A 26,497-nucleotide genomic window follows, 5' to 3' on the forward strand; every position below is an offset into this window, starting at 1 on the left:
ATAGCTTATCAAGTATAGAACACAGGAATCAAGTAAAACATTTTTTTTTTTATCATCAATTGTTATATTAGTTAACATATTTAGCTACTTCTCCAACCTCTTCAACTAGCAAATAGTTTAGATTCAAATACCTGCCTAGCTAGATCTTCCTTGATCCTCACCTACCATCTACTGGACCAAAATATTCAGAAATGTCAGCAACCTTCATTCACTACACACAGAAGGATTCCTCCTAAAGTTTTGCACAGATCAAAACATCCCTGTGTAAGGAGTTTAAGAACAGCCTCTTTCAATACAGGCTCTTATGGGAAAACATGCAGATGACTAGGTGGTAGGAGACTAATTAACAAACGAAAGTATATTGTGCACATTCGTATTGAGAGCAATACAGCCATTTCTGCAGGCTGACCCTCAGGCAAATGACGTCACCCACTCCAAGTCTATACAATCCATACAGAGCGCAGTTGATCAACCAACATGTAATGAAACTGTTTCCAGCGTTTTGCACTCTACTATGTCTAGTCTTTAACAAACAATTCTCCTCTTTTGTATGAGTTCATCTTAGACAATGAATTTTACATGACCTGCTTCACTGACGCAAGAGGAGGACTTTTACCAACTAAATGAGGCAGCTCTGCCTGGATATAAATACATTGAAAAGGCACACAAGGCCTCCATTGGACGTAATGGAGGCCTTGCTGTTTTATACAGAGACTGCTTTATTTTAAACCTATTGACTGCTGCTGATTTTCAGTCTTTTGAGTGCCTTGCTTTTTAAATTTAAACAACCAAATCCTCTCACTGTTATCCTTGTTAACCCCCCCCCCCCCCCCCCCCCCCCCAAGACAAGCACCTCTTTTATGCCTAAGTTTTCTGAAATATTAACCTCTGTATGCCCCACCTTCTCCAGTGTGATTTTGGATGACTTTAACATCCATATTGACTCACCAAAGTGATGTATTGCTGCTGATTTCCTCAACTTGCTGGATTGTCTAAACCTTGTGCAACATATTAATGCTACCAACCACAACCGTGGACACACATTAGATGTCATTATCACTGGAGATGTCCCTGCCTCTGACCTGGATGTCCTCGAACTTGGCCTATCTGACCACAAGGCTGTGACATTATCTCTGATGGCACCCACTCCGCTCCACCGCCCAAAGAGGACCATTAAATTCACGAAACAACGAATCCCTCTTCCTGGAACACATTCAGCCCACCTTTGAGTCTGACTGCAGTGAGCTGGCCCTCAGCGACATGGTCAACCTGTATAACAGCACTCTGAGTGCTACCCTGAACATCCTTGCTCCTGAGAAAAACGCAAAGTAACCGTCCAACGCTCTTCACCCTGGTTCACTGATGAACTGTGCGGAATAAAGAGTCATGGCCGTAAGCTTGAGAAGCGCTGGTGGAAGGATGGCCTCACTGTCCATTATTGGCCTACAAAGACCACCAAACAAGCTACTCTGCTGCCCTAAGAGCAGCAGGATCAGTCTTCTACTGCTGCCTTCTACCATGATTGACACGAACAAAACTAACCCCCGAACCCTGTTCTCAACCATCAACCGCCTTCTCAACCCTGCAAACTCATGCCCTCCTGCAGGCTCATCTGAGCAGTGCAATCACTTCTCAGAGTAAGGTTGACAACACTTGAACTAACATCACGGCTTCTGAGACGACCTGCACCCCACCTCCTGAGCCCCCAACGCAGTCTGCCCCTCCCCTCAGCAAAATAAACCACTATGCAGTCAATCGTCTTTAAAATGAAGGTCACCACTTGCTCCCTTGACCCTATCCCTACATCCCTACTCCAAACCTGCTCATCTAGCCTGCTTCAGTTTGATACCACCCTCATCAACAAGTCCCTGCTGACCGGGGAGATACCATCACGCTTCAAAACCGCTGCAGTCACCCCCTTATTGAAGAAACTCAACCTTGACCATGACATCCTATCCAACTACAGGCCTATCGTCAGCCTCCCCGGCTTATCGCCAACATCCCCTTCCTATCAAAAGACTGGAAAAAGTAGTCGCAAACCAGCTTCAATCCTATGTCTTCCAATCCGCTGTACAAGGTTTTCCAGTCTCTCTTCTGGCCCTTGCACCAAAACAGCTCTGGTGAAAGTTACCAATTACCTACTGATGGCTGCAGATTCTGGATTAGCTAGCCTCCTCCTCCTCTTAGAACTGCTCTGAATTGGTTATCCTCCTACCGCTCCAATGGGAAGCAATACATTACGATTGGAGAGTTCAGATCTGAGAAGTCTTCAGTCACATGTGGTTTCCCACAGTGGTCCGTTTTGGGGCCTATTCTGTTCCTTATCTACATGCTCCCTCGGCCAAACAACAACTTCCACTGCTACGCTGATGATACCCAAGTATATATTAACACCAAACCGGACACCATCTCAGCCCTAGCAAAATTTAGCAGCTGCATAGATGACATCAGGGCATGGATATAGAGAACTTCCTCCACCTGAACAGCAGAAAGACTTACGCTATGCTTATTGGGACACCCAAGCAGGTCCTCAGTGCTGCCCTACAATTGACGGCCAAGGCATCCATCTGTCCTTTGTCATCTCTCCAACCTGGGAGTCAAGATTGATTCTTCTCTGTCTTTGATACCCATATAAAACATCTGCAAAACATAATTTTTTCCATCTGAGAAACATCGCCCAGCTCAAACAATTGCTCTCCCAGCCAGCTGCAGAGAAACTTGTCCACGTCTTCAACTTCTCCTGGCTTGATTACGGCAACTCTATGTTTGGGGGGCCTTCCAGCCAAATCACTTCAGAGGCTACAACTCTGCCAGAGTACTGATCAGGACCAAGAAGTCAGCCCACATCTCCCCATCCTTGTTGAACTCCACTGGCTACCGGTCAACTATAGGGCTGACTTTAATCTTCCTAGTGTTTATAACCTCAAATGGATTGGGTCCCACCTATATCAGGGACCACATTTCTATCAATGATTGAAAGTAGGGAGTTTCTCGAGCAACTCCCTACTTCTTTAATTCCCCAAGACACATCTCCGTACTATGGGGGACCGAGCCTTCTGCTCCCTTGCCCCTCGCCTATGGAATGTTCTCCCTGATCATCTGAGAGCTGCTCCATCAATCAGAACGTTTAACGGCCCTTAAAACACATTTCTACAGACTCTTTCCTATAGTCCTAAGATGGAAAGTCCTTTTAGGGTGTATTGCTATTTCCTGCCTTGATTCTAAATGTATGATGTTTTATATTGTATTTACATTTTTATTGTTTACTATGTTAAGCTTTGAGAACACTAAGGAATATATTATTATAAATGCCTAAATTGGAACGCAGTGCATGTACAGTAACATGCTATACATGATGTCAGAGCTCGGGCTCTGCGCTTCACAGCGCTGTATTGGCTTTGACTGAAAGCTCTTCTGAATTTGAGCACCTCGCGCGACAGTAAGTTGCCCCCATCACTCCTGCTAATTGGGCAACTTTTGCAAATGTTTTGTTGTCTGAGTGAGGAAAATGTTGTAAATTTAAGAGGACTATGTATTTTGGAAGATGAGACGTTGAGGACTATAATAAATACCACTTTGATGTCGTACAAGCAAGCCATACACCCGTGAGTCCAAATGGGAACTTCACATTTCCATATCATAGACGAGATGGCGCCGATAGACATGGTCACCTGGTTCCTAGCTCCTAAGCGACTTTGGAGTATTTAAAAAAATATATATATTACTGCACTGTTGGAGCTAGGAAGACGAGCATTTCGCTGCACCTGCAATAACATCTGCTAAATATGTGTATGTGACCAATAACATTTTTGTTGATTTCACAAAGATCATGTCATGTACAGTGTCAATGTTTATGATCACTTTGTTTGATGTACTGCATGGGGGCTTTAAAGACTTGTGATTGTTGTTTAATTAAGATGTGTTTAAGCTTTATGAAACTCTTTTCTTGTAGGCCTAGCTGGTAGTCTTGAATTAAAATATGGTGCTATAACAGGGATGGGCAACTGGCGCCCCCCCCCCCAAAATTTTTTTCAAATATTTTTTAACTTTTTTTGAAACTCCGTTGTGTTCTCAACTTACTGTTGAGTTAGAATAGTAGAATACACAAGGTGACATTTTGTTTAATCTTTTACTCGATCCTGACTAGTCTCCCAGTCTGTGCCTCTGAAAAACATCCCCACTGCATGATGCTGTCACCACCATGCTTCACCTTAGGGATGGTGCCAGGTTTCTTCCAAATGTAACGCTTGGCATTCAGCCCAAAGAGTTCAATCTTGTTTCATCAGACCAGATAATATAATTTATCATGTTCTGAGAGTCTTTAGGTGCCTTTTGGCAAACTCCAAGCGGGCTGTCGTGTGCCTTTTACTGAGGAGTGGCTTCCGTCTGGCCACTCTAACATAAAGGCCAGATTTGGTGGAATGCTGCAGAGATGGTTGTCTGGATGGAAGTTTCTCCCATCTCCACAGAGGAACTCTGGAGTTCTGTCAGAGTGACCATCGGGTTCTTGGTCACCTCCCTGACCAAGACCCTTCTCCTCCCTGACCAAGACCCTTCTCCCCCGATTGCTCAGTTTTGGCTGGGCGGCCAGAGTTTTGGTGGTTCCAATCTTCTTCCTTTTAAGGAGGATGGAGGCCACTGTGTTCTTGGGGACCTTCAATGCTACAGAAATGTTTTGGTACCTTTCCCTAGATCTGTGCCTTGACACAATCCTGTCTCGGAGCTCTACAGACAATTCCTTCGACATCATGGCTTGGTTTTTTCCCCCGACATATACTGGAAATTGTGGGACCTTAAAATAGACCGGGTGTGTTTCTTTCCAAATCATGTCCAATCAATTGAATTTACCACAGCAAAGGGTCTGAATACTAATGTATTTTCAATACATTTGGAACAATTTCTAAAAACCTGTTTCCGCTTTGTCGTTATGGGGTATTGTGTGTAGATTGCTGAGGATATATATATTTAAATCCATTTTAGAATAAGGCTGTAACGTAACTGGAAAAAAGGAAGGGATCGGAATACTTTCCGAAGGCACTGTACCTAATGAATACAACTACGACATACAGTACTTAATACAACACAGCTTTGGGAACACCTCTGTCTCAAAAAATAATGGTTTTGATTGCTTAGAAATGTTGGAAATTAAGCTTCTCCCAACTGTGCTGTTCTGCTTGTAAAATAATGTGAAAATGGAAAAACTGCTATTGGGTAACTATATCTACTTGAATATAACATTGAATCCCCCTTCTCCTAAAAATGAATGCATTAAAACAATTATGACTGTTATTATACGACAACTAAATTCAGCTTATGGCCCCCAAAAAGTGCCCCTGGCTCTTATCTCAAACAAGGTTCTTCACCTTCTAATTGGCAGATGTCTGAGTGGAAGTGTTTCTTTGTTATTTCTCTTCAGCTATCAAGGGAACTCTGATGAAGTTGGCTGCTATGTGGCTCCCCGTCCCTTATCAAAGGGAAACTGCTACTTTGAGGTAAGTGTTAACACCTGTTTTATTTTCACTAATGATTAGTATCCTTAGATGATGATAGCCTTATCTTTTGAAATGTGTGTGCCTTGCACGCTTCTAAGCAGTTATTATTTTCAATTGTACAATGGGTGGGTCTAATGCTAATAGGGGAAGCAGGTAGCCTAGTGGTTAGAGCATTGGTCCAGGCCAGTAACCGAAAGGTTGCTAGATCGAATCCCCGAGCTGACAAGGTAAACATGTCATTCTGCCCCTGAACAAGGCAGTTAACCCACTGTTCCTAGGCCGTCATTGTAAATAAGAATTAGTTCTTAACTGACTTGCCTAGTTAAATAAAAAAAATCCTGAATGCTGATTGGTTAAAATCGGATTCCAGCCGCTGTCTATTCCACAAGTTATCACCGGCTAAAGCTATGACGTTAAAATGCCTATTTACTCTGTTCCATTTGACTGCGCATCCACTGTCTTATCAGCCCAGCCAGGCAATTTATAAACACGATCTCCACTATAAAAAAACATCTAGACATTACTTAAACCTAATTGAGATGGTTCGGGATGAGTTGGACCACAGAGTGAAGGAAAAGCAGCCAACGAGTGTTCAGCATATGTGGGAACTCCTTCAAGAGTGTTGGAAAAGCATTCCAGGTGAAGCTGGTTGAGAGAATGCCAAGAGTGTGCAAAGGTGTCATCAAGGCAAAGGGTGGCTACTTTGAAAAATCTCAAATGTAAAATATATTTTGAGTTGTTTAACACTTTTTGTGTTACTACATGATTCCATATGTTATTTCGTAGTTTTGGTGTCTTCACTATTATTCTACAATATATAAATAAATAAAAACCCTGCAATGAGTAGGTGTGTCCAAACTTTTGACTGGTGCTGTATGTATGGCAATAGAACATTTAGAACAAATGACTGTCCATAGATACAGAACAAAAAGACTCAATGACTGGCAACCGAACCGATAGAACGAACGACCAGCCGGCTTGGGTAGCAACCCTAGATTTGTGTCGGGAGTATATCTTGTGGAAGGATGAAATGGTATGAATAAGTTAATCAAAATAATTTTTTTACATGAAAGTATGTATATCATTATTTTAATATGTTGGTAACCCGTTGTATAAAAGTGATAATGCCCTCGAAGTCGGTGTTTGGAGGATACACTACCGTTCAAAAGTTTTTTTAGATATTTTTTTTAAGAAAAGCACTTTTTTTTGTCCATTTAAATAACATCAAATTGATCAGAAATACAGTGTAGACATTGTTAATGTTGTAAATGACTATTGCTGGAAATGGCTGATTAAAAAATAAATAATGTTTTATGGAATATCTACATAGGCGTACAGAGGCCCATTATCAGCAACCATCACTCCTGTGTTCCAATGGCACGTTGTGTTTGCTAATCCAAGTTTATCATTTTAAAAGGCTAATTGATCATTAGAAACCCCTTTTGCAATTATGTTAGCACAGCTAAAAACTGTTGTTCTGATTAAAGAAGCAATAAAACTGGCCTTCTTTAGACTAGTTGAGTATCTGGAGCATCAGCATTTGTGGGTTCGATTACAGGCTCAAAATGGGCAGAAACAATGGACTTTCTTATGAAACTCGTCAGTCTATTCTTGTTCAGAGAAATGAAGGCTATTCCATGTGAAAAATAGCCAAGAAACTGAAGATCTGGTACAACGTTGTGTACTACTCCCTTCACAGAACAGCGCAAACTGGCTCTAACCAGAATAGAAAGAGGAGTGGGAGGCCCCGGTGCACAACTGAGCAAGAGGACAAGTACATTAGAGTGTCTAGTTTGAGAAACAGATGACTCACAAGTCCTCAACTGGCAGCTTCATTAAATAGTACCCGCAAAACACCAGTCTCAACGTCAACAGTGAAGAGGCAACTTGCTTGCCTTCTAGACAGAGTTGCAAAGAAAAATCCATATCTCGGACTGGCCAATAAAAATAAAAGATTAAGATGAGCAAAAGAACACAGACACTGGACAGAGGAACTCTGCCTAGAAGGCCAGCATCCCGGAGTCTCCTCATCACTGTTCCACAGCTTGTCTCCACAACTCCACAGCAAGTTGATAGTGGCCCTAGTTATCCAAATTGCCCCCCCCCCAAAATTAAAATTCAAGAAAATAAGCGATAAAATCCATGATCCTTGAGGTATAGATTAAGAATAAAGGGTTTATAAGTAGTTGATAATTGTTTATATGCTAGGCCTACTTACTGTATAACTCCTTTATAAATCCTTTTAAGTATGTAACATGTTACCATACTAAACTTAGGTTGTATACGTACCCTAATATGAGAATATTATAACAGTGCAGTGTAATTTTATGCATAAAGCTTTTCTTAGTAGCGTCAGTGCTGACATGTTGTTGAAAGTGATGTTCCTCACGCTCCTGACCTATAGGAGATGTGTATGTGCGCAAGCTAGAGGCCATTTTCCAAGCAAGATACCAGAGTTTCTCAGAACCGGATCCCTTTTTATCAAAGAAAAGGGTAACCAAAATAATTCTCAAATGCTAGTCACAGTTGGAGTCTGATGGCTATCTGCAAGTTAGATTAAATGAGTTTGACATTTACAGTTAGAAGTTTAGAGTGATCTTTAAAGAACTCCACGTCCATACTTTATGTGATCCGGTTCTCAATTCTCATTCGGCGTGACGCACATCCTGTGAAATTCCCCCAGATATTGAAAGTTTGGGGGCATTCTTTCCCATAAAGGTCATTTGCCTGTCAGAATATGCGTCACTAGTATCCTCATGTTTCCTCATTATGCTTTCACAAGGAAATAATTTCACCTTCGTCAGGCACTGCCCCTGTGCACTCAAATCTAGGCCTATCTGTCTTCTGTGAATCCAGCAGAAGAACATCTGGGATTTGCGGCATTTCACTTATTTCAACATTTTATTTGAATTCCATTTCAATCCATTCAAAGTCCATTCCAATTTCATCAGCCTATCTAAGCCCAGCTGCGTCTGTGAATCTTTCATTCAGACATTTATAAGCTTTTAAGTACCTTCTACTAATGTATTTGAACCTGTCAAGTGCAATACAGCCAGTACTGTAAAAACCTAGAGATTGAACTGAACTGATCAAAAAGTATCCTCGAATGAGTGCAGAGGAGAGCAGGTGAATGAGACCTGGACTTTCACTCAGAAAAACCCAAGGAGTTCAGTTTCAGACTGTGAATAATCACATGGGATCCAGCCCAGAATCTGGGTTCAAATAATGTTTTCTTTCAAAAACTTAATGTGATTGAGCTTGCCTAAATTGCTGGATAGGCAGAATTTGCACTTTTAGGACTATCCCATTGGTTCCTCTGCCAAAGCAGCGGCTACTCTTCCTGGGTTCCAAGCACATTAAGGCACATCACACAAAAAATATACCAACAACAAAAACTATAAATCATATAGCATCATTACACCACAACATTTCTACAACACAAAGTGTATAATAACGCCATAAAACAATAGTAAAATGTATGTGTGTGTGTGCTAGCGTGTGTGTGCCTGTGTCTCTTCACAGTCTGTGTTTTTCCATAAGGTGTAGTTTTCTGTTCTTTAAATCTGATTTTACTGCTCGCATATGAGTTACTTGATGTGGAATAGAGTTCCATGAAGTCATGGCTCTGTGGAGTAGTGGGCGTTTCCTGGAGTCTCTTCTGGACATGGGGAGTGGCAAGAGACCCCTGGTGACATGTCTTGTGGGGTATGCATGGGTCTCTGAGCTGTATGCTAGTCGTTTTGAACAGACAGCTTGGTGCTTTCAACATGTTAAAACCTCTCACAAAGACAAGTATTGATGCAGTCAATCTCTCCTCTACTTTGAGCCAGGAGAGATTGACATGTATGTCATTGATGTTAGCTCTGTGTATATTTAAGAGTCATCTGTGCTGCTCTGTTCTGGGCCGGTGTCTCTCTTGGTGGCACTTGACCATATGACTGGGGAGTAGTCCAGGTGTGAACAAAACTAGGGCCTGTAGGACTTGTTTTGCTGAGCAATGTCAAGAAAGCAGAGAAGCGCTTTATTACAGACAGACCTCTCCCCATCTTAGCTACTGTTGCATCAATATGTTTTGACCATGACAGTTTACAATCCATGGTTACTCCAAGCAGTTTAGTCTCCTTAAGTTGCTCAATTTCCACATTCATTTCAAGATTTAGGTGATGTTTAGTGAATGGTTTGTCCCAAATAAAATGCATTTCGTTTTTGAAATATTTAGTACTAGCTTCTTACTTTCCACCCATTCTAAAACTGACTGCAGTTCTTTAAGTATTGCAGTGATTTAACCTGCTGTGGTAGCTGATGTGTATACTGTTTAGTCATCAGCATACATAGACACACAGGCTTTACTCAATAACAGTAGCAGGTCATTAGTGAAGATTGAAAAAGTAAGGGGCTTAGACAACTGCCCTGGGGAATGCCCGACTCTACCTGGATTATGTTGGAGAGGCTTCCATTAAAGAACACCTTCTGTGTTCTGTTAAATAGGGAACTCTCAATCTACAATAAAGCAGGGGATGTAAAGCCTTAACATATGCATTTTTCCAGCAGCCTATTATGTATGATCAATAATGTCAAAAGCTGCATTGAAGTCTAATAAAACGACTCGTACTAGCTTCTTATACATTTCTTTCAGCCAATCATCAGTGATTTGTGTAAGTGCTGTACATGTTGAGTGCCCCTCCCTGCTTTGCTATTCTTCTGTAGTGGAATGACTTTTGCTTCCTTCCAGGCCTGAGGGCACACACTGTTCTGTAGGCTTAGATTAAAGAGATGGCAAATAGGAGTGGCAATATAGTCCGCTATCATCCTCAGTAAATTTCCATCCAGCCCCAGGTGGCTTGTCATTGTTGATAGACAACAATCATTTTTTCAATGCTTACACACTCACTTTATGGATAAAAAAAATGTGTGCTTGTCTTTCATAATTTGTTGAGTTATGAATGGCTGTGTAGGTTCAGAGTTTGTTGTTGGCATGCCTAAATTTGCTAATCTTGCCAATGAAAAAAAATATTAAAGTAGTTGGCAATATCAGTTGGTTTTGTGATGAATGAGCCATCTGATTCAATGAGGATGGAGTGAGTTTGCTCCAAAGCTTTTTACTATCATTCTTTATTGGGGCTTGGCGATATGGCCAAAATATAGTTTGACAGTATTTTATGTTTTAGATTAATGCAAATTAAATTTTGCTTTATGAGTAGTGCGTGACCCTAGGGTGGCAATGGGTCTTTGGATTCTAATGGGTCTTTCTTCATTCTGATTTGCTTTATTCTGTTCAATTAAACTTCAACCCCAAATTATTTTCTGCATTTTAATCAATTACTGCATTTCCTACACTCATTTGAGATTGTTTCCACACTGCCACGTAGGGCTGCATGATATTGGCAAAAGATCTATGCCTTATTTTTAACCAAATGTTGCAATTGCTATTTGACTTGCGATTTAGAGCAAAACACTTGGCATCATGGAAATGGAATGATTTATAATTCTTTAGTTGGAAGATAATAGTGGGCACTTTGAATACAGTGTTTGACATGACAATGAATAAAAATGCCAGGGAGGAGTTATTGTAACAGGGTTGGAACCAAAGTGTTGGTTAGTGTTTCCTAGGGGACCCAATAATCTTTGGCGACATGAAATGTTTTCTTTTAGCTACTTCATGTATCTAACATATTCATGCTTCACCTAATCCTCATTCGTTTAGAAGATACTGTTGCACAAACAACATGCTGATTTAGGCCTACACCATCACTGGTATCAGGCTGTATAGCTAGCTACATTTGCTCTGACTCAGTACATTTCTAAGCTAGTGATTTAGCGTTAACGGTTAACATGATGTAGCCACAGCTTGCTAAGAAAACTAGATGTTTGCAGATGTAAGAAAAACAAACTAATAGTGAAATTATAGAATGCTTGTGGATTTATATTAAGACGCAAAGTGGAAATAGCATCGTTGTCTTCAACATTGTTGTTCTGCATTGACTGAACACAACTGTCTCATGGTGAGCAACAACAAATGCGCTCCTTGAGTGACGGGGCAGGGCTAGGTTTGTGTGAAAAGAGTGAGATGACTCAAGTAGCGGAGTAAACTATAAAAATGGATGTTACACAGCGTATCACATTTAACAAACCAAACATTTAAATACCGTTATAGAGGGTACAGTTAAAACCCAAACCAGTCCATGCAGCAATACGATAGCACTATATAGTCAAATACGGTACAACGCCCAGCCCTATTCTTTATATAATTTATCTTTGTTTCATAATACGTTTTTTTCCCTCTTTAGTTTTAGACGCATGTTTTCTTAATTTACAGTACGTTTGACAATCGGCTGTGCAGCCAGACTTATTTGCCATTCCTTTTGCCTCGTCCCTCTCAACCGTACAATTTTTCAATTCCTCATCAATCCACAGGATTTTAGCAGTTTTTAGTCATTGGTTTTGTGCTTATTAGTAACTGGAATAAGCAATTTCATAAATGCATCAAGTGCAGCGTCTGGTTGCTCCTCATTACACACAACAGACCAGCAAATTCAACACTACAAAACCTCTTGTATGATCTCTTATGCACTAAATTAGGCCCAGCCTTTGGAAAGTAGAACAAAACGAGAAATAGAAATAAGAAGAACACGAGAAAGTAAGTAAGCTATACACAGGGTCAGTTCCAGGCTCAATTCCAATACCATATTTACAATGTGCAGGGATATTGGCGTGATCGGGGTAGATACTGTATGTGTAGGGGTAAGGTGACTAGGCATCAGGATATACAGTATGATAAACAGAGTAGCAGCATATGATTATTGAATGTGAGTGTTTGACCATTTAAAAAAACAAAACAAGTACACATAAAACTCGAAAAAGCCATACATGCACATGAGTAAAATCATCGAGGATAACACAAAGTATTGGACTTATTTCCATTGTTGTCCTTGAAACAAGATGGCTAGGCAAGATCAAACACGGTAGAACACAGTTTGACAGCGAGATAATAAAACATCTCGCTGTCATATGGTGTGTGTAGCGTCACTATGAATGTGTGTGAGCCAATTAAGTGAGTGTGTGTGATTGAATGTGTAGAGTCATGTAAGTGTGCATAGAGCCGGTGCAAAAAATCCCCCCAAAAATAAATAAATAGATCAATGCAGATAGTCCGCGTAGCCAATTCTTGTTAGCTATTTAGCGGTCTTATGGCTTGTGGATAAAAGCTGTTCAGGAGCATGTTGTTGTCAGACTTGTTGCTCCGGTACCGCTTGCCATACGTAAGCAGAGAGAACAGTCTATGGCATGGGTGACTTAACAATTTTCTGGGCCTTCCTTTCACACCGCCTGATATAGAGGTCCTGGATGGCAGGGAGCTTGGCCCCAGTGATGTACTGTGATGTTGCCTACACTCACCAGCTGGGGTTGGCCCGTCAGGAAGTCCAGGATCCAGTTGCATAGGGAGGTGTTCAGACCCAGGGTCCCAGGCTTGGTGACGAGCCTGGAGGGGACTATTGTGTTTAACGCTGATCTGTAGTCGATAAACAGAATTCTCACACAGGTATTCCTTTTGTTTAGATGGGTGAGGGCAGTGTGGAGTGCAACTGAGATTACTAAGTCTGGGTCTGTTGGGGCGGTATGCAAATTGGAGTGGGTCTTGGGCAGGTTTCCTCAACTGATAAAAAAAATAGAATAATTGTTGGTCATAAGACTGTAAAAACACCAGCAAATCAGTTCCAAGAGATTTTTATTTTAGAAATCTTTCCTTTTAGAAAGTATTCCCACATATAAGAGAGAGATGTAAATGTAAGCAAGGTTTGAAATTATTTGTGTAAGTCAAATATTTTATCTGTTTGGGCACAGGGATCACATTAACACAGAATTCAGCATTTTTTTTACCCAGAAAAAATATACACTGCTCAAAAAAATAAAGGGAACACTTAAACAACACAATGTAACTCCAAGTCAATCACACTTCTGTGAAATCAAACTGTCCACTTAGGAAGCAACACTGATTGACAATACATTTCACATGCTGTTGTGCAAATGGAATAGACAACAGGTGGAAATTATAGGCAATTAGCAAGACACCCCCAATAAAGGAGTGGTTCTGCAGGTGGGGACCACAGACCACTTCTCAGTTCCTATGCTTCCTGGCTGATGTTTTGGTCACTTTTGAATGCTGGCGGTGGTTTCACTCTAGTGGTAGCATGAGAACCCACACAAGTGGCTCAGGTAGTGCAGCTCATCCAGGATGGCACATCAATGTGAGCTGTGGCAAGAAGGTTTGCTATATCTGTCAGCGTAGTGTCCAGAGCATGGAGGCGCTACCAGGAGACAGGCCAGTACATCAGGAGACGTGGAGGAGGCCGTAGGAGGGCAACAGGCCAGTACATCAGGAGACGTGGAGGAGGCCGTAGGAGGGCAACAACCCAGCAGCAGGACCGCTACCTCCGCCTTTGTGCAAGGAGGAGCAGGAGAAGCACTGCCAGAGCCCTGCAAAATGACCTCCAGCAGGCCACAAATGTGCATGTGTCTGCTCAAACGGTCAGAAACAGACTCCGTGAGGGTGGTATGAGGGCCCGACGTCCACGGGTGGGGGTTGTGCTTACAGCCCAACACCGTGCAGGACGTTTGGCATTTGCCAGAGAACACCAAGATTGGCAAATTCGCCACTGGCGTCCTGTGCTCTTCACAGATGAAAGCAGGTTCACACTGAGCACGTGACAGACGTGACAGAGTCTGGAGACGCCGTGGAGAACGTTCTGCTGCCTGCAACATCCTCCAGCATGACCGGTTTGACGGTGGGTCAGTCATGGTGTGGGGTGGCATTTCTTTGGGGGGCCGCACAGCCCTCCATGTGCTCGCCAGAGGTAGCCTGACTGCAATTAGGTACCGAGATGAGATCCTCAGACCCCTTGTGAGACCATATGCTGGTGCGGTTGGCCCTGGGTTCCTCCTAATGCAAGACAATGCTAGACCTCATGTGGCTGGAGTGTGTCAGCAGTTCCTGCAAGAGGAAGGCATTGATGCTATGGACTGGCCCGCCCGTTCCCCAGACCTGAATCCAATTGAGCACATCTGGGACATCATGTCTCGCTCCATCCACCAACGCCACGTTGCACCACAGACTGTCCAGGAGTTGGCGGATGCTTTAGTCCAGGTCTGGGAGGAGATCCCTCAGGAGACCATCCGCCATCTCATCAGGAGCATGCCCAGGCGTTGTAGGGAGGTAATACAGGCACGTGGAGGCCACACACACTACTGAGCCTCATTTTTACTTGTTTTAAGGACATTACATCAAAGTTGGATCAGCCTGTAGTGTGGTTTTCCACTTTAATTTTGAGTGTGACTCCAAATCCAGACCTCCATGGGTTGATAAATTGTTTTTCCATTGATTTATTTTTGTGTGATTTTGTTGTCAGCATATTCAACTATGTAAAAAAAAAAGTATTTAATAAGATTATTTCTTTCATTCAGATCTAGGATGTGTTGTTTAAGTGTTCCCTTTATTTTTTTGAGCAGTATATATAAAACGCATAAGAAATATCTTGCTGAGTTTTTTTAAACAGTTCTTGTAGTTTCTGCTCAGCGTCAGACTCATTTTGTGCTTCATTTGCACTTCTCAACGGGCGTTCGATCAGTAGACAGGGCTCTGACTGATGTGTAGCTACAGTGCCTTCAGAAAGTATTCATACACCTTGACTAATTCCACATTTTGTTGTTGCAGCCTAAATTCTAAATGGATGAAATATTTTTTTTTCTCATCAATCGACACACAATACCCCATAATGAAAAAGTGAAAACATGTTTTTAGAAATTTTAGCAATTTTTATTTTTTATGTAATACATAAATATCACATTTACATGAGTATTCACACCCCTGAGTCAATACAAGTTTCTAAGAGCTTTGCACACCTGGATTGTACAATATTTGCGCATCATTTTTTTAATCCTTCAAGCTCTGTCAAGTTGATTGTCGCTAGACAACCGTTTTCAAATCTTTAACAGATTTTCAAGACGATTTTAAGTTAAAACTGTAACTAGGCCACTTAGGGAACATTCAATGTCGTCTTGGTAAGCAACTCAAGGATATATTTGACTTTGTTTTAGGTTATTGTCCTGCTGAAAGGTGAGTTTATCTCCCAGTGTCTGATGGAAAACAGACCACCAGGTTTTCCTTTAGGATTTTGCCTGTGCTTAGCTCTTTTCTGTTTCTTTTTATCCCCCCCAGAATTCTCTAATCCTTTCCAATTACAAGCATACCCATAACATGATACAGCCACCACCATGCTTGAAAATATGAAGAGTGGTACTCAGTGATGTGTTGTGTTGGATTTTCCCAAAACATAATGCTTTGTATTCAGGACATAAAGTTAATTTCTTTGCCACATTTTTTGCAGTTTTACTGTAGTGCCTTGTTAAAAACAGGATGCATGTTTTGGAATATTTTTATTCTGTACAGGCTTCCCTTCTTTTTACTATTAGTTGATCCATCCGGTCTTCTCCTATCCCAGCCATTAAACGCTAACTGTTTTAAAGTCGCCATTGGCCTCATTGTGAAATCCCTGAGCGGTTTTGTTCCTCTCCGGTATCTGAGTTAAGAAGGATGCCTTTATCTTTTTAATTTTTTTATTTATTTAACCTTTATTTAACTAGGCAAGTCAGTTAAGAACAAATTCTTATTTACAACGACGGCCTACCCCGGCCAAACCCGGACAACGCTGGGCCAATTGTGTGCTGCCCTATGGGACTCCCAATCACGGATAATTGTACATGTATGTGTGGGGTACAAAGATGAGGTAGTAACTCAAAGATCATGTTAAACACCATCATTGCACACATAGTGAGTCTGTGACTTTTTACTCCTGATACTTGCCATATCAAAGGGGTTGAAATACTTATTGACTCAAGACATTTCAGCTTTTCATCTTTAAAATGTCTAAAAACATCATTCCACTTTGACATTATGGGGTATTGTATGTAGGCCAGTAACATAACATTTCAGTTGAATCCATTTTAATTTTAGGCTCTAACACAACAAAATGGGGTAAAAATGGCAAGGGTTGTGAATACTTTCTGAAGGCACTCTATTTCTCTCTCGTACTTTTCTCAGTGTAGCCTGCTTTTCTCCGGTAATATACAAGATTAACTTACAGTGCCTTCGGAAAGTATTCAGACCCCTTGACATTTTCCAAATTTTGTTAAGTTACAGCCTTATTCGAAAACCACTAAGACTCTTCCTAGAGCTGGCTCCCCAGCCAAACTGAGCAATCGCGGAGAAGGGCCTTGGTCAGGGAGGTGACCAAGAACCCGATGGTCACTCTGACAGAGCTCCAGAGTCCCTCTGTGGAGATGGGAGAAACTTCCAGAAGGACAACCAACTCTTCAGTACTCCACCAATTAGGCATTTATGGTGGAGTGGCCAGATGGGAGCCACTCCTCAGTAAAAGGCACATGACAGCCCGCTTGGAGTTTGCCAAAAGGCACATAAAGGACTCTCAGACCATGAGAAACAAGATTCTCTGGTCTGATGAAACCAAGATTGAACTCTTTGGGCTGCATGCCAAATGTCACATCTGGAGGAAACCTGGCACCATCCCTACGGTGAAGCATGGTGGTGGCGGCGGCAGCATGCTGTGGGAATGTTTTTTCAGCGGGAGGTACTGTGAGACTAGTCAGGATCGATGCAAAGATGAACAGCGAGATCCTTGATGAAAACCTGCTCCAGAGCGCTCAGGACCTCAGACTGGGGCGAAGGTTCACCTTCCAACAGGACAGCAACCCTAAGCACACAGCCAAGACAACGCAGGAGTGGCTGCAGGACAAGTCCCTGAATGTCCTTGAGTGGCCCAGCCAGAGCCCAGACTTGAACCCGATCGAACATCTCTGGAGAGACCTGAAAATAGCTGTGTCGCAACGCTCCTCATCCAACTTGACAGAGCTTGAGAGGATCTGCAGAGAAGAATGGGAGAAACTCCCGGTATACAGGTATGCCAAGCTTGTAGCGTCATACCCAAGAACACTCGAGGCTGTAATCTCTGCCAAAGGTTCTTCAACAAATTACTGAGTAAAAGGTCTGAATACTTACGTATGTGATATTTAGCAACAATTAAAAAAAAAAAAATGTTTTTGCTTTGTCTTTATGGGGTATTGTGTGTAGCTTGATGAGGTGGAAAAAACGATTTAATCAATTTTAAAATAAGGCTGTAACCTTACAAAATGTGGAAAAAGTCAAAGGGTCTGAATACTTTCCGAAGGCACTGTATAGCGAAACACTCAGTCAATGTTGCTGGCTGCATTCCTTCTATGATAAACATTAGAAATATGATGGCAATGGATAATTTTTGCAAAAAATACCACGCTTTTTCATTTTAAGCTTATTTACTTGTGTGGCTGCTAGCTAAATAGCATTGCACTTCTGTAATCTGATGTAAATTAAGCCGTTTTCTGCTGAATGTGTTGCACCAATGCATTTTCTTTGAATGGAAACTATAGTTGCACGCTCCTGATCAGTCTGTTGAAGCAAAGAAAACTGTTCATTTTCAATATAAAACGCAGGTGAAATAGTTTAAAGTGCACGTTTTTGATGTTCTGCGTTTTGAAAATGCAGATTTCTTGACTCAACGCGACTCCTGGGGCTTCTTGCAGTGAATTTGAAGTCTACAAATTATTTGTAATTATGTTCCGGCCCCTTTGACCATCCGCTCAGTAAAACAATTGGCTAAATCTAGTTGATGATCCCTGGTGTAGGGTGTCTGGGATGATTGAGTTCTGTGCTATAAACAGCCTTTCAAATCACTTCATGATTACAGATGAGTGATACAGGGCGGTAGTCATTGTGGCAGGTAGCCTTAGAGTTCTTGGGAACGAGAATGATGGTGGTCAGTTTGAGACATTGGGATTACAGATTGGGACAAGGAGAGGTTGAAAATCACTGAATATACCTGCCAGATGTTCTGCGCATGCTCTGAGAACACAGCCCACGGGTGTTGACCTGATTTAAAAACCTTACTCACGTCGTCCTCGGAGAGTGAGATCCCCCAGTCCTCTGGGTCGGCGGGGGCCCTCATGCATGGCCCGCTGTTGTTTTTTGTTGAAGCGTGCATAAAATGCATTGGGGTCCTCTGGTACAGAGGCATCGTTGGGCAGATCATGGCTGGGTCTTCCTTTTTAATCTGTAATGGACTGTTGCCCCTGCCACATACGGTTGGCGGCGGAGCCAGTGACCTGAGGTGGTTAGCTCGTTGACGCTATCGGTGTAGTCCCGGAACTTATTCCAGTCAGTGCTAGCACATCAGTCCTGTAGCCTAGCCTCTGTGCATCATGGGTACTTCTTGTCTGAGTTTCTGCTAGGAGCTTTTGCTATGAACAAGGGCCTTGAATGCTTGCTTGTGGGTAGAGTAACAGTTGTCTAGGCAAAGGAGACTTGTTGATGGAAGTTGGGCATCACGTGTCTTAATGACGCAGAATTAAATCACCGGCAACAAGAAACGCAGCCCTGCGGGTACAAGATTTCCTGCTTGTTTATAGCCTCATACAGTTTGTGCCAACTTGTTGTTTTTCTTGTTCTGAGGTGGGCAGTCACGATAACAACTGAAATTCTCTCTCGTGAGGTAGAAGGGTCTGCATTTGAACCGGGTATCCTAAGACTGGTGAGCAATGGGTCAAGACTTCCACTGAGCTAGAGAGACTTCCACTGTGTGTCAGAGAGAGTGAGTGTTGGACAGGTTCACAGCCAGAGGCACAGGAGGACTACCCTCTCCTGTATGGGCTGCATCACCTTTCACCTAATTATGCTTGGCTCTACTGCCAGCCGCTGGCTGTAACTGTAGCTCTCTCTCTCCCTGCCTGGCTGGCTGAGAAGGCAGAGTGGGGTGGCTGCCCAGGGCAGTGGGGAGGCGGTGGGCCATCCAGCTGTAGACAGGTAGGGAGTCGGCCAGTCAGGCCGGGTGTGTACGTATGTGAGAGAGAGGAGAGGCTGGGGTTGAAAAGTCAATGATTTAATAGCAGCCCCTGACAGCAGTTTTCCATTTAAAGTTGTGACTCAGTGAAGTTCTCACAGTAACTGTTGACTGTTCGATTTCCTGTGAGGCCTATATCTCTCACTCCTCCCCGATCTAATTGTGAAACACCAGCATTGTGGCACATACCTGGGTATGTGTCACATACAATGTTCCCTCTAAGCAGTGTGCTTTCTTTATTTCTTGACCTAGGTGACCATAATGGACACAGGGGTGAGAGGGACGATAGCAGTAGGCCTGGTGCCACAGTTCTACAAGCTGGACCATCAGCCAGGCTGGCTGCCACAGTCTGTAGCCTACCACGCTGATGACGGCAAGTAAGTCTCACACCATGCAGATGACCGCAAGTAGGCCTCAGTCATACCAGCTCCTCAGTTTGACCTCTAAGATGTTTTGTTATGGATGTAGGCTAATTGCAGGGACTTTCAGAGATGCTATGGACCTTATTTTTATTTATTTATTTCACCTTTATTTTATCAGGAAGTCCCATTTTTAAGACCAATGTCTCTTTTTTTACAACAACAAAAATAGTCACACCACAGGCATGATAATGTCCTACAGCATTGTCCAGTGTGAATAAGGCTCAATGAGTCACTGTTATCCTCTTATGTATAGGCTGTACGATGGAAACCCTGTGGGCCAGCAGTTTGGGCCCAAATGCAACCGTGGTGACAGGATTGGCTGTGGAATATACTGTGATACCATCGAGGCTGGGTTGACCACAGTCTTTTTCACTAAGAATGGCAAAGAGGTGAGTTGCTCCTTGCTTTTGCCCAAATTCCACAATGAGAGACCATCAAATAATTGGGGCTTAACTTCAGTGCTCTTGACCGCTGCTTAAAGGGGAATGGAAGTGTTTTTTACAAGCTAGGTCAAATGTCGCTAAGCTTTGTTAAAACACAAGAAGCACAGAGGCAGTAATTTCAATACTTTGTATCCCTAATTTTCTTCATTATTTTGGCAGTTACCTGTACATAATGATTAACCGTTGATCAATTTTAGTGAAGCAGGTGGTCAATGCTGACACCACATTTGAATTCTGAGTACACTCTTTAAACTGGCAGAGATTTGTTCTGTCTTGCAAAACATGGGTGGTTAATTCACTGCAGTATTAGGCCTTATATTTAGCCTACGAATTATGCTTATGAATGAGCTTCTAAATATGTTGATGATCTTTAGCCTATCTATCATCACTGTTCTCCTGCACAAGTACACACCTCCGCTTGCCTCTCAGCAGGCCTTCCAGCTATTCCTTGTTGAGTCCCAGGAAAAACTAGGCTACAACTTGTTGGTCAAATACACTATATATACAAAAGTGTGTGGACACCTCCTTCCTACACCTGTTTCTGACAGGTGTATAAAATCAAGCACACAGCCATGCAATCTTCATAGATAAACATTGGCAGTAGAATGGCCTTATTGAAGAGCTCAGTGACTTTCAACGTGGCACTGTCATAGGATGCCACCTTTCCGTAATTTCATCAAATTTCTGCCTTGCTAGAGCTGCCCCGGTCAACTGTATGTGCTCTGATTATGAAGTGGAAATGTCTAGGAGCAACAACGGCTCAGCCGCAAAGTGGTAGGCCACACAAGCTCACAGAACGGGACTGTCGAGTGCTGTAGCGCATAGCATGAAAAATCGTCTGTCCTCTGTTGCAACACTTGCTACCGAGTTCCAAACTGCCTCTGGGAGCAAAGTCAGCACAAGAAATGTTCGTCAGCACAAGACAGCACACAACACCGAGCTGCCTCTCACAAGCTTAAGATCGCCATGTGCAGTGTGAAGCTCGCCGCCATTGGGCTCTGTGGACACGTTAGCCAAGTGTCAGACACGGTGTAGTAGGATTCAATCTTAGTCCTGTATTGACGCTTTGCCTGTTTGATGGTTCGTCTGATGGCATAGCAGGATTTCTTTTAAGCGTCTGGACTAGCCTTTTGCTAGGTGCGGATGTTGCCTGTAATCCATGGCTTCTGGTTAGGATATGTACGTACCGTCACTGTATTTTGAAGATTGTTTTACTGTTAGCCTATTTGAGGACAGAACCAACCTTGCTCTTGCTTGCCTAATTTAAAATACAGCATAGGCCAAATTAACTGGTGGGGAAAAGTTTGAAAGGTGGGAGAGTACAATGATGTGATCTCATTTGTAGGATGCGACAGACAGGCAGAGACCAGTAGGCCTACTATGAAAAATAAGATCTAAGAGTTTACAACCATTAGACAAATAGAATTGACCTGAAGAACGTCTTGAGAAACAAGCATTTATAGGCCATCATAAATCAACATCCTAAAATGTTTGACTACTCAGTGACGTAATAATATGAAGAAAGGTAATTTACAGTTAGCTGGCATTCTAGAACCTAGTGCTTCTGTTCCCCCTTAAGCCTAACATCCTTGAGAAGAAGAGCTAAGACATCGTGTGTGTGTGTGTGTGTGTGTGCGTGTCTGCGCCTGCATGTCTGTGTGCGTCTGCGCCTGCATGGCTGTGTGTGTGTGTGTCTACGTCTGTGTGTGTGTGTGTGTGTGTCTACGCCTGCATGGCTGTGTGTGTGTGTGTCTACGTCTGTGTGTGTGTGTGTCTACGCCTGCATGTCTGTGTGTGTGCGCGCGGGTCTGTGCGTTCATGCGTCCGACCTCCGTGTGTTTTGTTCCAGGTGGGCTCGTTGGCGTTCCCGGTAGCGGCAGAGTGCCTGTTCCCAGCCATCGGGATGCACTCTCTGGGAGAGGAAGTGAGGCTGGACCTCCAGGCAGAGTGGGACATGGAGGAGGCCGACAGCGTCATGATGGTGGACAGCCACGAGGACGACTGGGGACGTCTCTACGACATCAGGGTCACTGGCACGGTAAGGAGTAATACAGAACAGCATCCTCCCATTCTGTCACTCCCTTTTTATGCTGCTGGAATGACTGAGCTCTCTCACACACACACATACACGTACGCATCTGCGTACATGCATGCGCGCACACACACCTGCATTGCTGCCCCTGTCTTTCTGTAACCACCTCAACGTAACATAACCAACAGGCCACAAGGGCACAAGCTACTGAATGGCCAGTTGTGGAGGAACGTGCATGGCCAACAGATATGACGTGTATGAAAAAGACGAACAGCACTCGCAAATTAAGTATTAGGTTTTATTTCGTTTTATTATCAGCAGGCACAATGGACAAGTTTTGGCCAACAAGCCTATTTTCCAGAGGGTTGAACATTGTTTTAGACATGTAGCTATCTGGTGGCTGTTACTGGAAGTGGTTACAGGAATGGGGATTTGAGGAGAGGTTTTTTCCCAATTATGACTCCCCCCTTCCTGCCCCAGCTTCTTGACTCCACAAGACCTTCTTGGCTAACTGTAAAACTGTGTCAATTAGTGATGTTGTTAGCTGGCACCTTCCCACTTACATTTGTGTGCCAAGGTGCCGTTGGTTGCGACAGCCAGTAGTGGGGGTCAGGATGGATTTGGCTGCTGTTTCTGTTAGTTTCCCAGCAGTGTTTAGGAAATTTAAGAAAAACAGTAACATCCTGGGTTCTGTTTGTGTTGTGGGTACGTAGATCAGACCCCCCTCATCTCTAATACGGAGAGATTCAAAGAATCCAGGTTATATATGTTGATACTAGAGGCATGCGGGCGGGCGTGCGCACGCACACACACACGGGTTGCGTGACAGATTTGTTCATCCACAGGTCGTGACACCTCCAGTTGAGAGGACTGAGAGAGACCATCATCTGTAAGTAGTGAGGGTAGACTGAGGTCATAAAAGAGGGTCTGCGGGTTAAGACAAATTATTTCTGAGCTCTGCTTTCCTGGACTAATGGTTGGCAGTGGCACGGAACGGGATGGTACGAGCCAAGGCCTGGCAGCTCACCAGGTTGTAAAAATTCAGTAAGGGGAGTAGCGGGACTCCAAGGAATCTTTTACTCCGTCTCATGTGGTCGGAGGTTTTCACAGCTGGGGTGTTCAGCTGTGTTTGTGTGTGTCCTGCAGGCGACCATTTTGTTTAGTTCCTTTTTTGTGTCTTACTTTAGGAGCAAGTGAGTAAAGTAGCCCTCATCAACATGAGGAGAGGGTGATGATGGTGGTTCTGTTGATGCTGGAAACAGATAAGGGCGAGTTTTGACAAGCTCAAGGTCTTTTCGGGTGGAGATCTGAGACTGGCCTCTTAGGTCTTACAACCATTCTCTTCACACAAAGACTAGTACAATATAGTTGTTTCGGAATCTGAACAGACCAGGGTTCAAATAATATTTGTTTCATTTCAAATACTTCGAGCTGCACTTGACAGAGCTTGCCTGGCTCTCTAAATAACCTACTTGGAATATCAGGGTGATAGAGTTGCACTTTAATAGCCCTGGGTGGATCTCTGTGGGTTTTAGTTTCAACATTCAGCAAATGAAAACCAATACTTCAAACTTTTATCTCTTTTGGTGAGAAGCAAACCTCTCTCTCATGATGTGTTAACAATTGTTCCATTAAAAAACACCTGGCTCGTCTCATAGTTTTCTAAACAGTGTGTGTGTGTGGGTTTTTCCCTCCCCCACATGTCATGTTAGTTCCTCTGTTGAATGAGAGTATTAATCTGATGTATAGTAATTAGAAGCAATGCAAATATTATCCCTCTTTCATATGTACTGTAACTATGCAACGGAGCTTTCCGGTGAAAGTTTCCGATGACATAGCTATACAGTTTGTATCGCGGATGGGCGTCTTATCATTTTATACCACTTAGGCCTACGTTATTGTACCGTATTCTTGCCTGGCGTTGTTTACTTTGTCAGTATCACCATTTGTAGACTTTGCCACAGAATGGAATACTTTTATGTGTTGTTATTCAAAACTATAATAACTGTTCTGATTCTGAATGATAACCGTCCTAACAGATGGTAGAAAAGGGACAAAGAATTATGATGCCACAAGAAAGGTACAGTGCCTTCAGAAAGTATTCATGCTCCTTGACTTATTCCATATTTTGTTGTTACAGCCTGAATTCAAAATGGATTAAATGTTGGGTTTTTTTTCTCACCCATCTACACACGATACCCCATAATGAAAAAGTGCAAACATGTTTTTAGACATTTTTGCAAATGTTTTAAAAATGAAATACAGATATGTAATTTACACCCCTGAGTCAATACTTTGTAGAAGCACCTTTGGTGGTGATTACAGCTTTGAGCTGTCTAGGGTATGTCTATATCAGCTTTGAGTTGTCTAGGGTATGTCTATATCAGCTTTGAGTTGTCTATATCAGCTTTGAGTTGTCTAGGGTATGTCTATATCAGCTTTGACTTGTCTTGGGTATGTCTATATCAGCTTTGACTTGTCTTGGGTATGTCTATATCAGCTTTGACTTGTCTAGGGTATGTCTATATCAGCTTTGACTTGTCTATATCAGCTTTGACTTGTCTAGGGTATGTCTATATCAGCTTTGAGTTGTCTATATCAGCTTTGAGTTGTCTTGGGTATGTCTATATCAGCTTTGACTTGTCTAGGGTATGTCTATATCAGCTTTGACTTGTCTAGGGTATGTCTATTAGAGGTCGGCCGATTTTGATTTTTCAACGTCGATACCGATTATTGGAGGACCCAAAACCCCGATACCGATTAATCGGCCGATTATTGTTTTTTTTAAAAACCTTTTATAATGACAATTACAACAATACTGAATGAACACTTATTTTAACTTAATATAATACATCAATAAAATCAATTTAGCCTCAAATAAATAATGAAACATGTTCAATTTGGTTTAAATAATGCAAAACAAAGTGTTGGAGAAGAAAGTAAAAGTGCAATATGTGCCATGTAAGAAAGCTAATGTTTACGTGGCTTGCTCAGAACATGGGAACATATGAAAGCTAGTGGTTCCTTTTAACATGAGTCTTCAATATTCCCAGGTAAGAAGTTTTAGGTTGTAGTTATTATAGGAATTATAGGACTATTTCTCTCTATACGATTTGTATTTCATATACCTTTGACTATTGGATGTTCTTATAAGCACTTTAGTATTGCCAGTGTAACAGTATAGCTTCCGTCCCTCTCCTCGCTCCTACCTGGGCTCAAACCAGGAACACATCGACAACAGCCACCCTCGAAGCAGCGTTACCCATGCAGAGGAAGGGAAACAACTACTTCAAGTCTCAGAGCGAGTGACGTTTGAAACGCTATTAGCGTGCACCCGGCTAACTAGCTAGCCATTTCACATCGGTTACACCAGCCTAATCTTGGGAGTTGATAGGCTTGAAGGGGTGGAATGTTCCAACAGGAATCTGTTCCAAAAAACGTAAAGTAAAAGGTTTCCAACCAACATCGCATACAAAGTAGCAACGCATACAAACCTAGCTAACTAGCTGCCAAATAGGCATCAACTCACCACGTAGCTTATTCTTAATGTTTGTCCATAGGCAAACAGACATGTGAGGACAGACATTTTTCGGAATAAACGTGATGAGTGAAAAACGCAATGAAATAGACCACTCCCTACCCGGTATCTTATTCTGCCGCTATACAACTTTGTATGCGTTGTTTTTTGGAAACCTTGTTATTTACGAAGTTTTTGGAATAGATTCCTGTTGGAACGTTCCACAAATTATACCCACCCAGGTTGAAGTCATAAACGGCGCAATGCTTGAAGCACAGCGAAGGGCTGTTTGAATGAATTACGAGCCTGCTGCTGCCTACCACCGCTCAGTCAGACTGCTCTATCAAATCATAGACTTAATTATAATATAATAAACACACAGAAATACGAGCCTTAGGTCATTAATATGGTAGAATCCGGAAACTATCATCTCGAAAACAAACGTTTTTTTCTTTCAGTGACATACGGAACCGTTCCGTATTTTATCTAACGGGTGGCTAAGTCTAAATATTCCTGTTAGGCATTGATGTTTATGGTTAGGTACATTGGTGCAACGACAGTACTTTTTTCGCAAATGCGCTTGTTAAATCAACACCGTTTGTCGAAGTAGGCTGTGATTCAATGAAAATTAACAGGCACCGCATCGAT

The 26,497-nt window shown here is 42.5% G+C and overlaps 2 protein-coding genes across 4 annotated transcripts in view; one reads left to right on the forward strand and one right to left on the reverse strand.

The window, feature by feature from the left end:
• Positions 1–26,497, reverse strand: part of igfbp-6b2 (insulin-like growth factor binding protein 6 paralog B2) — an 81,687-nt gene that overhangs the window by 18,926 nt on the left and 36,264 nt on the right. The window lies entirely within an intron of this gene.
• spryd3 (SPRY domain containing 3) overlaps positions 1–26,497 on the forward strand; it is a 91,690-nt gene that overhangs the window by 12,929 nt on the left and 52,264 nt on the right. For all 3 annotated transcript variants that reach the window (XM_014135940.3, XM_014135942.3, XM_014135943.3), the window contains exons 3-6: positions 5,417–5,492; positions 19,688–19,812; positions 20,111–20,246; positions 22,150–22,338. In XM_014135940.3, the coding sequence (XP_013991415.1) occupies positions 5,417–5,492; positions 19,688–19,812; positions 20,111–20,246; positions 22,150–22,338 (526 nt within the window). The remainder of the gene's footprint in view (positions 1–5,416; positions 5,493–19,687; positions 19,813–20,110; positions 20,247–22,149; positions 22,339–26,497) is intronic.

The sequence above is a fragment of the Salmo salar genome, chromosome 13 (genome assembly GCF_965601325.2).
Source record: "Salmo salar chromosome 13, fSalSal1, whole genome shotgun sequence".
Lineage (NCBI taxonomy): Eukaryota > Metazoa > Chordata > Actinopteri > Salmoniformes > Salmonidae > Salmo > Salmo salar.